Source organism: Ipomoea triloba, chromosome 13, assembly GCF_003576645.1.
Source record: "Ipomoea triloba cultivar NCNSP0323 chromosome 13, ASM357664v1".
NCBI lineage: Eukaryota > Viridiplantae > Streptophyta > Magnoliopsida > Solanales > Convolvulaceae > Ipomoea > Ipomoea triloba.
Window position 1 is genome coordinate 24,600,096 of NC_044928.1, and position 12,136 is coordinate 24,612,231.

The window sequence follows — 12,136 nt, forward strand, 5'->3', positions numbered from 1 at the left end:
ACATGTCATCACATCAGTCAAGTCTCATATTTAATTAGATACATATATGATTAAGTGGTTCATAAATGTAATTGAATTGTATATATAGTTAGGCTGCATTTTAGTTAAGTTCAACCGTTTCCATTGATTAAGCAATTGGTCTAATTGAGTAAATTGGGCGAATGATTGAACTAGTTAATTAATGTTATATATTGATTTGTTTGTGACAAACTTAAACACAGTTTATCTCCAAACACTTTTTGAGATAAAGTTTAAGTCTAATGTTCATTATATATATTGTTAATGTCAATACGATATTCAATATTGCGAATTAACATTTAGGAATTTAAACTTTCATAGAGATTGAATTTACAAATTGTAATCAAAATTCAGTTTATATAAACTCAGCTTGAAGCAGTTGGTAAGCAAACTGTTAATACAAATGTAAAGTCAAAAACTAATCCGAGTAAGGATCAAACTCTACAAAAGTGATTTGAACTGAATCAAGATTAGTCTCATAGAAGTGAGAATATTAGAAGTTATATGCACAATTTTAGTTTGTAATGACACATTTCTAGTGATCGAGCTATGAATACACAAATAAAACTTGAAATTTTGTGTGGTGGTTACATATGATCCTTTCATTTCAGCAATGGTAATTCAGTACAAGGCTGGTGAGATTCTCAATGAAAGACCATAGACCATAGTAAAGTAAAGTCAATTTACATCATTTCTCAAGAGGCAATCAAGGATTCATGAAAAGGGAAATAGACTACATTCCAAAATTGCACATTCTAGTGGAACATTAAATGACCACATATATATACATGTCCTTGAAATAATTGGCCTCCAATAAATTAAAGTTTAGCTTCTACTATCTATCAAGTCACATGAATTGTTGAGTATGAATAATAATAATAAGAAGAATATAATAAGAATAAGAATAACAGCTTAGCTTAGCTTGTTGGAGGTGGAGTAGAGTACACCTATGATATCAGAAGTGATAATAGATGGAAATGAAGGCATGCAATGCATGTGGGATGGACCCTTGGGTAGCTTGTCTAATATGAAAGCTTTTATATATTCTTTATTTGAAATGATTGTAAAGGTAAGGGATTATAATATTATTGTAGCTTTTAGTAGATCAGAGATATGCCACAAGTTCCTTCTTTAGTGGGCATCACACATGCAATGGGACTTAAGTTGGCAATCTTAGCTTCATTTTATCAGCTCCAGCTTGCTCTGCTCTGTGCTGTCAATTATTTTCTTCAGGATACTAGTTACTTCCAAAGATTTTATCTATTTTAAAGCCAGGCCATGTTCAAATTTTGTTGATTTTTAATTGGAATTGTTGTTTATTATAAACACAAAGGAACCATAGTTTTATTTTAATTATTTTTTAAAATGTCACTGTCATGTTGCCGCGGTCCAATTTACCATTGGCCATTTGAACTGAATTGAACTAGTTCAATCAAAATACCAATAGTTATATCATCGACTCGGGTATCGAGCCTGACTATCTTGATGTATGAACAGTTTGATGATTTGTCCCAATCTATATACAGGCTGGACTAAGCTCTAGTCTAGTACTATATATAGCGTTCGAATCAGATCAAACTAGTTAGCTTGGTCCATTGATACCATTAGTCACAATATTCTTTTATATATATATATATATTTATTTATTTATTTATTTATTTATTTATTTATCTTTCTTACTTTTAATACACAACTTTAATTTTAATTTTTCTCTCTTTCTTTTTGAGTGAAGAAATGAGCTACATACCCTAATGGCCTATCTCTCCTTTCACCTTACATAGCTTTGTCTAGACTTTTTTTTTTTTTGAAACACAAACAGAAACATTGCATTAGTGGGAATCAAGAGACAGAAGGTTTAAAATGACAGAGGGCGGATTAACCGTCCACACCCTACAATCAAACATGGAAAGGGATCAGACATGGAAAGGGATTCCCGGGCTAACAGGTGGGCAATCCGATTCGCTGACGGCTGATCGTTTAACGAAAGAGATAAGTACATCAGATAGAGATGACAGTAAATCTTTAATATCTAACAAAATGAGTAGCAGCTTGGAGACCTTGAGTAATCAACAGGGCATCAGTTTCAACATGGCAGTTGGTGTACTGTTGTTCTTTCAACCAACTTAGTGCTTCCCTAACTGCAAAAGCTTCAGTTTCAACATGGCAATTGGTGTACTGTTGTTCTTTCAACCAACTTAGTGCTTCAGTTTCAACATGGCAATTGGTGTACTGTTGTTCTTTCAACCAACTTAGTGCTTCCCTAACTGCAAAAGCTTCGGCTTCCTTAACGGTATAAATACCCTTGCATGAGAGGCTCGCTGCCACTATGAATGCACCCCGATCGTCTCTCAAAATCCAACCAAAACCCATGCGGCCATTGACGTTATCCACAGCATCAAAGTTGAGCTTAAGCCATCCTGCAGGAGGTTTTTGCCAATCAGTTATGAAGGCGGGCTTCTGTGTCGGATTGAACTCGTCAATATTTTGAAATTTCGTCCACTCCATGAGGTGAGCATTAGCTTTCTCCACCGTCGCTCTTGGTGATAAAGAAATGTTGTTCCAGACTTTCTCATTCCTTGCATGCCAAATGTACCAACATAAAACAACAGGTTACAATGGAGATCAGGGAGCAGCTTACTGTCTCCATTATTTGGCACTTTAATCTACACTTAGTTCGTGCATCTCTGATTGCCTGTTTTTTGAGTTTAGAAAACCCCAATTACATTTTCCCTGTAAGTTCAAAAGCATACTTGTACTTAAATACCTTCCTCTTTCGAAATTTGTGTCATTGATATATAAAAGTTAGGCATGAACTCTCATACACAGTTTTAGGCCATTGCCACCAACTACAAGACTATATATAGAGTGACCCGTATTATACCAGAAGTTCAAAGAATCAAAGGAATATAAGCATTACCTCAAGCTAAATATAACAATCAAAATGTCAAACATTGGCCAGCAGCAACTCTTTCTTCTTTAAAAAAAGAAAAAAAATCTAAGAGGAAATTCAACAAATATAGTCCATCTCAATAACAAATGTGCATTGAAGCCACCCTTCAGCTGGGATTACTGGAAACATCAATTTTACATTTGCATCCATTCATCAACAAAAACATAAAAACCTGAAAGCTCTCAGTTTCCTGTCCAGCACCTCCCTCTGCCAATGATACCAGTAGGTTTACTCTAAACAGGAACACATCTGAAGCTGCTAGGCTATTCAGGTTAGGAGCCATGAGACTGCCTTGTATTGACAGTTCCAGGGTTAATCTTTCTTACAACTTGACTGGCTTACCAACACAAGCGTATGTCTTCTTTCAAATTCAGTGTACATGTAGTAAATACAAGTGCTCGAGTGGCGGCATTATTCACTGCTGCCTTCTTGTTGCATACGCCACCACCACAATCTGGTATATAATGCCACCATTAACAAAATTCAGTGTGCATGTAAATACAAGTGCTCGAGTGGTAGTATAATTCACTGCTTCCTTCTTGTTGCATACGCCGCCGCCACAATCTGGTATATAATGCCACCATTAACAAAATTCTAATCAAGAAAAATCAAGCATATACTTCTATATGTCAGCAGCATGTTGGGCAAGTATCCACATGCCACATGCATCATATACTGCTTCCTGATTAAGTGTTTGGAACTAAATTGCAACAAAAGGAATTATGGCGTTCACAATTATTAGTGTTATCTTAGTGGTCATCCTAGCACATATTCATAGGATACACCAACACAGTGATCACTCTTGGCCATTTCAGACACAATCTCCAAAGCAAGTTAGAACACAACCACCATTTCTCCACATCTCCTATGAACTTGCACTCCCAACTATTAGCAATCACCAATTAATGCCTTTGAAGTCATAAACTGTGCCTTGTGTCAGGATAACCTGTCTTCCTATTCTTTCTCTCATACCCCAATTTTCAAATGGATAATAGAATATGGATCTGCGTGGTTGTTCTTCCAATAAAAGTGAAACTCAACTCAAGCCATAGGGTTAGTCACATGGGTTTTACTTCTTCATTCAATTCTTTAAGTGTCATGGTGGTGTTCCTCAAAGAATTATGGAGTACAAATGCAATGGGGGTTAGTCGTGGATTTCCAAATATCAAATGATGAATTATAACAGTAGTAAGGAATGGGTAAAAAAACAGCATTATGCTTACAAGAACAACCAATGAAGACATAATAATGAAACAGTGAAAGCAACTGCACATCCCTCCGAAAGAAACAAATATGGGTAATAATGAAGATGGGGTCCCTCTGAATTCCATTTTTTATTGAGAGAAAGAAACAAGAAAAAACAGAGGACAAGAGGTCCCCTAAGAATTCAAAGAGGGGCAAAAAAAGGAAATACAAAAAAATGGCCTAATCTAGTTGTAGTCCATCAATCACTTCATAGATCAGACAAAGCATACCCCTACAACACCCATGGCTCTTTTGCAATTACAATCCGTTAATTCATTGTGAATGAGCCATATCTTGGTACTGAAGAAGGGTTACCACCTGAGTCTAGAGTACTTTCTAGTTTCTATTCAACAATACATCAGGATGTAAAGATGAAACAGGAATGATATAGTCTTAGGGTACTTATCATAAGCAAATGAAAGAACTCTGGCAAAGTATAAGGTCTCCAATCAAGAGAAGGAAATGGGACTATTAAAAGGTGCAATAATAAAAAATTAACAAATCAAAAATTTTAAAAATAAAATAAAATAAAGAGTTCTATCACTCTATGACAAGAACGTTCTCTTAGTTAGTAGTTGCTCCCCTTCATTTGGCCAAGTTCTGAAGAAGGCTCATCCTGAACCCTAATAGCATTAAGGGGGTGGATGAAAACAATGGGAAAAAGGACTTCATTTTCTATTCTTTCTTTCAAATTGGTTGAGCTTTAAAGTATGGCAAAAACAATACAAAATTGGTATACTTCAATCAATCGAACAACTAGAGCACATCTATTTTCCAAAATAAACTTAATTCTACAAAACAAAATTATGCACTGACCTGAATTAAAGTTAGACAGTGAGCAGCTATGATTATTCTTGATGCGAGCACTGAGCTGAACCTACACAGAGTCACAGCCAGTTCTTAGCCTAAACATAACAAAAAAAAATAAAGCCAGGCATAGGATTAGAAAGGAAAGATACGAATTATAGAGGATTTACATTGGCTCATCAAGAGAATAAATCTGCAGTTCATGCAGAACCAGGTGTGCTGAAATTGGATATCTGGTTGGCGATGTTGCAGCCCCCATGGTGCCACGATGAACAAGGCCATGAAAACCATGATAGTTTCCATGTTAGGCAGAACACATGCAACACAGGCTGCCAAAAATCTCCCACATGGTGAAAAATGTGCACCCATCCCACTGGAAAAGCATGAAATTCCAAAGGTAGACATTAGTTTGGATGCAGGCATGTAGTGTTTTCTTTGACAGGTCATTAGCAATAGCTTTAAAAACATTTTAAGATAGGTCTATCAACTAACAATAACAACAATAATACTCCGTAATAATATCAACATGTGACAACAGTACAAACAATACATACCTACAAAGTATAGCATGAGGTATTGTTATGTGACATTTATCAGCATCAAGAGGTGCACAAGGAGCTCTAATGTCATGCGATCATATTTTAAGCTTCACAGAGCAAGGAAACTCTGCAGTTGCTGCTGCAGCTAGTGAAGTAGCAATTGCAGACTGGACACAGCTCATAGCAGGTTGAGGGTCCATCCCATCATATGAAACTAGGAATGTAGGATGTCAACCTAATAAGAGCTAGCACTCATTCTTGGTTGCCCACTACTGATGGCTGTGGCAACCAATCAATCAAAGAAGTATAAGTAACTTCATCCAAACCTGGTCCAGCCACAGACATATGATCACACAATCCAAAAACAGTTTCTATTTTCCCTTCCTTGTAAAAACCATTTGATAAAACATTATAAGTGACAGAATCTGGAGTAATTCCCTTTTTTACCATCTCAGCAAGACTCCTTGTAGCTTCCTTAATCTTGCCAGATCTACAGTATCCATCAATAATGATTGTGTAAGTGATCTTATTGGGCTGTAGATTCCACAAATACATTTCCTCCAAGACACTCCTAGCTTTATCCATCTGGCCTAACTTACAATAACCACCTATTAGAGCAGTGAAACAAACAACATCAGGTGAAAGTCCTTCCTTTCTCATTTCATCAATGAGGCATCTTGCTTCCTCGAGGTGGCCAATATTGCACATTCCATGAATAAGAGAAGAATAGGTGGCATCTGTTGGCAGATAACTTTTAATTCTCATCTCATCAGAAAGTTTAAGGGCTTCTGCCAGATTCCCATGTCTGCTATAAGCCCAGATAAGTGTGTTATAAACTACAGAATTTGGTGCAATTCCCTGTCTGAGCATCTCATCAAAAAAATATCTACCCTTCTCAACTAGCCCAGCTTTGCAAAACCCATTAATCAGGACCCCAAATGTATGAACATTACAGACAAGACCCATGTTCTGGGATTCATTCCAAAGCATCAAAGCTTCATCTGTCCTGTGCTTGTTGAAAAGGCCATGGAGAAGTAAATTAAATGTAGAAATGTCTGGTGCAATTCCTTGCTTAACCATTTCTTCCCTCAACTTGAATGCACCATCCAAATTTCCATCTTTGCAACATGCACATATTAGTGTGTTATACGTAATCATATCCATTTGTAAATGTCTATCCAACATCACTTTAAGAAGCTTGAAAGCCTCCTGCATATTACCGGATTCACAAAGCCCATGAATGAGGGCATTCGAGGTCACTGTATTGGCAGTGAACCCCCTATGTAGCAGTAAAAACCAAAGGTCAACAGCCTCAGAATATTTTCTATTCTTGCAAAGTCCGCCAACCAATATAGTCAATAACCCATCATTTGGCTTTAAATTTCTTAATATCATTTCCCTAGTAAAGTGCAATGCAGATTCAAAACTTGAATTTGTGCAAAGCCCAGAAATAACCGATGTAAATGAACCAAGATTAATGCAAAGACCCTCCAATAGCATCTTTTCTAAGAGCTGTTCAGCTTTATCAATTTGATTCATTTTGCAAAAACCTTTAACTAATGAGTTGCAAGTAACAGAATTTGGTACAAATCCCTGCATTAACATTTCATCTTTCACCCTGAGGGCATCATCAAGATTGCCCATTTTGCAGTAGCCATCAATCATCGTATTGAAGATGATCTCATTCGGCAACAGGCCATTCTGAGACATTTCCTTCAAAATACAACAGGCTTCATCGTATTTCTCAAGTTTCACAAGAAAATTAATAAGCATGCTATATGTTACAACACTTGCCTTGAGACCTTTGCATATCATTTCATCTTTGAGCCTAAAGGCCTCTTCCAAGTTCCCATCCTTGCAAAGCCCATGAATAAGGTTGTTATAAACAACAACATTGGGAGCAACACCCACCTCTTCCATCTTTTGAAACAACAGCTTTGCTTCCTCAACCCTCCCTCCTTTACAAAAAGCATTTATAGCAATGCTAAACGTGTAGACATCTGGTATAACACTGCGGATCAAAATATCAAAAACCTGGTAACTCTTCTGAAGTTCATTTTCCTTCACAAGAGAGCTCAACAGAAAATTACAAGTCTTTAATGACGGAAACAAACCCTTACTTGCTAAGATCTGAAAGACATCCAATGCAATATCAAATCCTGCACTCTTGAATTGAGTACAACAAACATGAATTAATAAATCATATATCCTGACAGCACTATGCGTTTCCAAAACACCATTTAAATCAACTAAGGTAGCAGCAACCTCAGCGTGTTTATTATCAGGGTTAACAAACAATGCAGGCGATTTCCCATCGATCAATCTTATCAAAAGCAATCGAGCGGGCGTTTCCAGGTCCGAATCCACAAGCAAACGAAGCAAATTGCAATAAGATCTAACACAGAACCGAAAGCCAAAAGAACGGGACGCAATGTGGAAGAACTTAAGAGCAGTCAATGGCATTAGAGAGGAAGGAGACAGATCAGAAAATAAGACATCAAACTGATCAGGCGTCAATTGGATTATAAGTTCTTTACACTTCGAGTATTCCAAATGACGGCTGGATAGCAGCGAAGTAAGCCACCGCTGGTCCACCAACCGCTGCCTCCCCGGCGGCGACGCCGGCGGCTTTGAATTAACCGTTCTCTTCGGCCTCAACGGCGACGGAGCTGCGGAGTCCGAAGCTGTAGATATGACGCAAGCTAGAGAGCGCTTGATTGGCAGCAATAGTGGAGTGGTTCCAGGGGTTTTCGCCCTTCGTATGTCCATCTACTACTGCGTGCAAAATATATCTGTATCTATCTATCTATCTATCTAATCAAGACATATATATGTACATGTATGTATGTATGTGTATATGGTTATGGGAAGAAGATGGAGGTTTCAGAGAGCGATAGATGATGGTGTTAGGGAGGTCATTAGTTTCGGCAGCTATTGAACGGAGAAGAAATGGCCACGAGGAGGGGTTTTGAGAGTTGTTCTAATGGCGGCCCTCCAACGGCCTATTTTCGGCTTCCTAGCTTAGACTTCGCCGGAAGAACAGGGGTTTTCAGTTGGGGTAAGAAATGACAACTTCGCAACTTTGGGCTTATATTCTTACTTGCTAGACCACAGATCTAGCCCAATACCCCAACATCTACTTAGTTTTTAGCCCAATTACAATGCATTTCGTGGAACTACCTATATCAACAGACCTGGATTTATATTGCATTGTAAATCTTGATACAAAAACTTTGTATCTTCAGTTAACACATTCTGTAGCTACAATTAACAGTTTTTGTACATGTAAACAAATAAGTTGATAATTGTTGATACATAATATGATAGTTATAGGTATATAATGTACCAAATACAGATACAGAATCTGAAAGTTATTTTTGAACTAAGGTCTACAATGCAAAGTAGACCCTGGTCTATGGTATAATTTGGCCACATATCAATGCTTATATTGTAGATCATGCGGTTTGACCTGTGGGATGATTACGTGACTCGCAATTTACATCTACAGTTTTAAAGACGGGTGTTATGAGCTTAAGATTAGTCCTGTGAAACTGAGATCACCTAAGTATAAATAAAAAAAATAAATAAAATAATTACTACAATGTTATTGTGGTTACTACCATCCAATGGAAATGAAAGGCACGAAAACAATATTTTACCTACAATCCTACATAGCAGCAAGTAAAAAATCATTAAACTATGAGTAATACTTGTGTAACACGTCTCAAGAGTCCTAATCCATGAGACGAGTTAAATCTTTAATTAATGGGTCAGGTCTTTGACCTCATTAATAAAAGATTTCAACCCGTTTTTGCCTTAAACTATAGGGGAAATAATGAAATAAGTCTCATGCACACTAAATAGAAAATGAATGGATGATAAACACAACCTAAATACACAACGTAATAAATATACTTATAAAATATAACTTGAAACAAACATGTTTGTTCTATATGCAACATCAAATGAAATCACATCACCAAACAATGAGAAATTCTTACAATAGGATCAACCAAAAAAACATCCACAACTAATCATATTCATCCACCTCATAGACTCAATAGCAAGAATTTTTCAGAATTAATGCTAAAATTCAATCTTTGAAAGAGAAAATATATTTTTAGACTAATTAACAGAGTTGATGAAGGAAATTAAAGGGAAAATTATAAATTATGTCCTTCATAATATGTCAATTATCAATATGACTCTTAAATTATTATTAGAGGTGTAAATATTATCTCTCGATTTTTAAAACGGTAGATGTATTGTCCCAGTTTGGGAGTAACCAATTCATGATTAATATCAGTAAAAGTGTCCACATAAGCTGTCACTACACATTAGAAAAAATCATATGATTAATTACATGTTAAAAATTTTAACTGCAAGAATTTTTTAAAATTAATACTAAAATTAAATCTTGAAAGATAAAATTGAATTATAATTAAATTCAATCAAACATCATTAACCAAAACAGACACATAAAATACATATGATGAATAAAATATTATTTTAAATTTATCATTATTTTATATCCTTAATCATATTATAAGTTCAGAGAAACGTATACAAAAGTTTTAATTATATATGCATGACACATTAATTAATTACTTGGGCTTGAAGATTAGTCAAATTAATAATTGAAATTTTCGTATATACGTATGTGCCGAAAATGTTCTAAAGAGCTGAGATTTTCATGCATTGCAAATGCCCTACGTACTTGAATGCAATATAATCCTACTCCAACAAGAATTGGCCTATCCTCTATAATTCGCATTCTCAAAAGGAGTGGGATTAGCGATAATACTATATATCACTACTCTTCTCAATACTCACTTCTCCATCTTCTCCCTTCAATCATTTGATTTCCAATTCACTCACAATAATTTGTTCGCTATGGCGGCGTGGGAGAAACAGTGCTTTCTAGGGTGTGGATCATATGGACAGGTTCACTTGGCAGTTCTTAAACCTGTCGGGAAAATGGAGATGGCGGTGAAGTCCGCTGCTATCCAGGGCTCATGCTCCCTGTCGGGAAAGAGTGTTCTTGGATGCCCTTAGAGACTGCCCCTTCATCGTTCGATGCTTTGGGGAAGATGTAAGCATGGAGCATGGCCAACACGTGTACAACCTTTTGTTGGAGTACGCTTCAGGAGGGTAATTATTTTATACTTTATTTAACTAAATGTTTTCCTAAACACAATTAATAATTAAATGTTTAGGATTTAGGCATATCTAATTGTTGATTTGCAGGGTTCTGTCAAACATTGACAAACCACGTAAATCTTGTAACTTTTCGTATTATTTGACATTATTTTAGGATCTTATTGTGGTTTAATTTATCTCAACATGCAGAACTCTCCATCAAATGATCAGGACTACCGGCGAGTTGCCGGAGTTGCTGGCTGGACTTTACACTTATCAGCTTCTTAAAGGTATCCATTACATGCACACCCTGGGAATCATCCACCGCGGGACGTTACTGTACGCGGCGCCGGCGAGACGAATGTTTACAAAGATTGCCATCGCGGGACGTTACTGTACGCGGCGCCGGAGTGTGTAGCCTGGAGATCGTACTGCATGTTCGTGGAGATGGTCACGGGAAAACCCGTGTGGCAAGTTGGAAATAAACACGAGTTAGCCATGAAAATAGCGTCCAACATGCCAGAAATACCAGAGAATCTCTCCCCTGAGGCCAAGAGTTTCTTGAAAGTGTGTTTAGCGAGAGACCCGTGGCGAAGATGGACGGCGAAGAAGCTGCTGGGTCACCCATTCCTTGAGAGATTCGGTGCTCTTGAAAGCAAGGAAGAGGAAGGGTTTGTGAACCCTTTGGGGCCTTGGCGGTGGAGTTCCAGTAGAGATTTGTTCACAGTGCCATCGTTTACTTATATTGTGGAAAATGATGTGTTCCTGGAGAAGGAGAAAGAGAAAGGCCTTGTTTGGTTAGTAGCGGATCCGCCAATTTTTGGCGGATCCGCCGTTTTCAGCGTTTTGACCATGGTCAAAACGCTGAAAACCTTGTTTGGTTAATGGCGGTTTGGAGCAGCGGATTTGCTCCAAACCGCCAATATACAAAACGCTGCATATAGCAGCGTTTTGCATTTGGCGTTTTGGGGAAAGTAATACTTTCCCCAAAACGCCCTTATATAAAATAAAAAAAAAAATTTAAAACTTACAGTTTGCCCAGCGCACCGCCTGCGCTGGGCAAACTAATTGAATGAAAAATGGAGCCTTGAGGCTCCTTTTATAGGAGCCTCAAGGCTCCACTCCCCACTTATCCCACCGATGTGGGATAAGTGGGGAAACAAAGGGGAGCCGTGTGGCTCCCCTCCCCCCACCCCCCTTCCCTTTTTTATTTTTTATTTTTTTGTTTTTTTAATTTTAAAACATTATTATTATTGTTATTATTTATTATTTATTGTTATATATATATATATATATATATATATATATTTATTTATTTATTTATTTATTTATGTATGTATTAAAACATTATTATTATTGTTATTATTTATACATACATATATATATATATATATATATATATATATATATATATATATATATATATATATATATATAT

The 12,136-nt window shown here is 36.8% G+C and overlaps 2 protein-coding genes across 2 annotated transcripts; one reads left to right on the top strand and one right to left on the bottom strand.

Annotated features, from left to right (window-relative positions):
• Positions 1–2,789: 2,789 nt before the first annotated feature.
• Positions 2,790–8,601, bottom strand: LOC116002098 (pentatricopeptide repeat-containing protein At4g19440, chloroplastic-like). Its single transcript, XM_031242119.1, has 4 exons — positions 5,575–8,601; positions 5,191–5,393; positions 5,030–5,090; positions 2,790–3,532 (listed from the first exon to the last, which is right to left on the bottom strand). The coding sequence occupies exon 1, from the start codon at positions 8,326–8,328 to the stop codon at positions 5,812–5,814; it is 2,517 nt and encodes an 838-aa protein (XP_031097979.1). The 5' UTR covers positions 8,329–8,601; the 3' UTR covers positions 2,790–3,532; positions 5,030–5,090; positions 5,191–5,393; positions 5,575–5,811.
• A 2,544-nt stretch (positions 8,602–11,145) lies between these two features.
• On the top strand, positions 11,146–11,642 carry LOC116001399 (mitogen-activated protein kinase kinase 4-like). Its single transcript, XM_031241281.1, has 2 exons — positions 11,146–11,495; positions 11,600–11,642. Exons 1-2 carry the CDS (start codon positions 11,146–11,148, stop codon positions 11,640–11,642), a joined length of 393 nt encoding a protein of 130 aa, XP_031097141.1.
• The last annotated feature ends 494 nt before the right edge of the window (positions 11,643–12,136 follow it).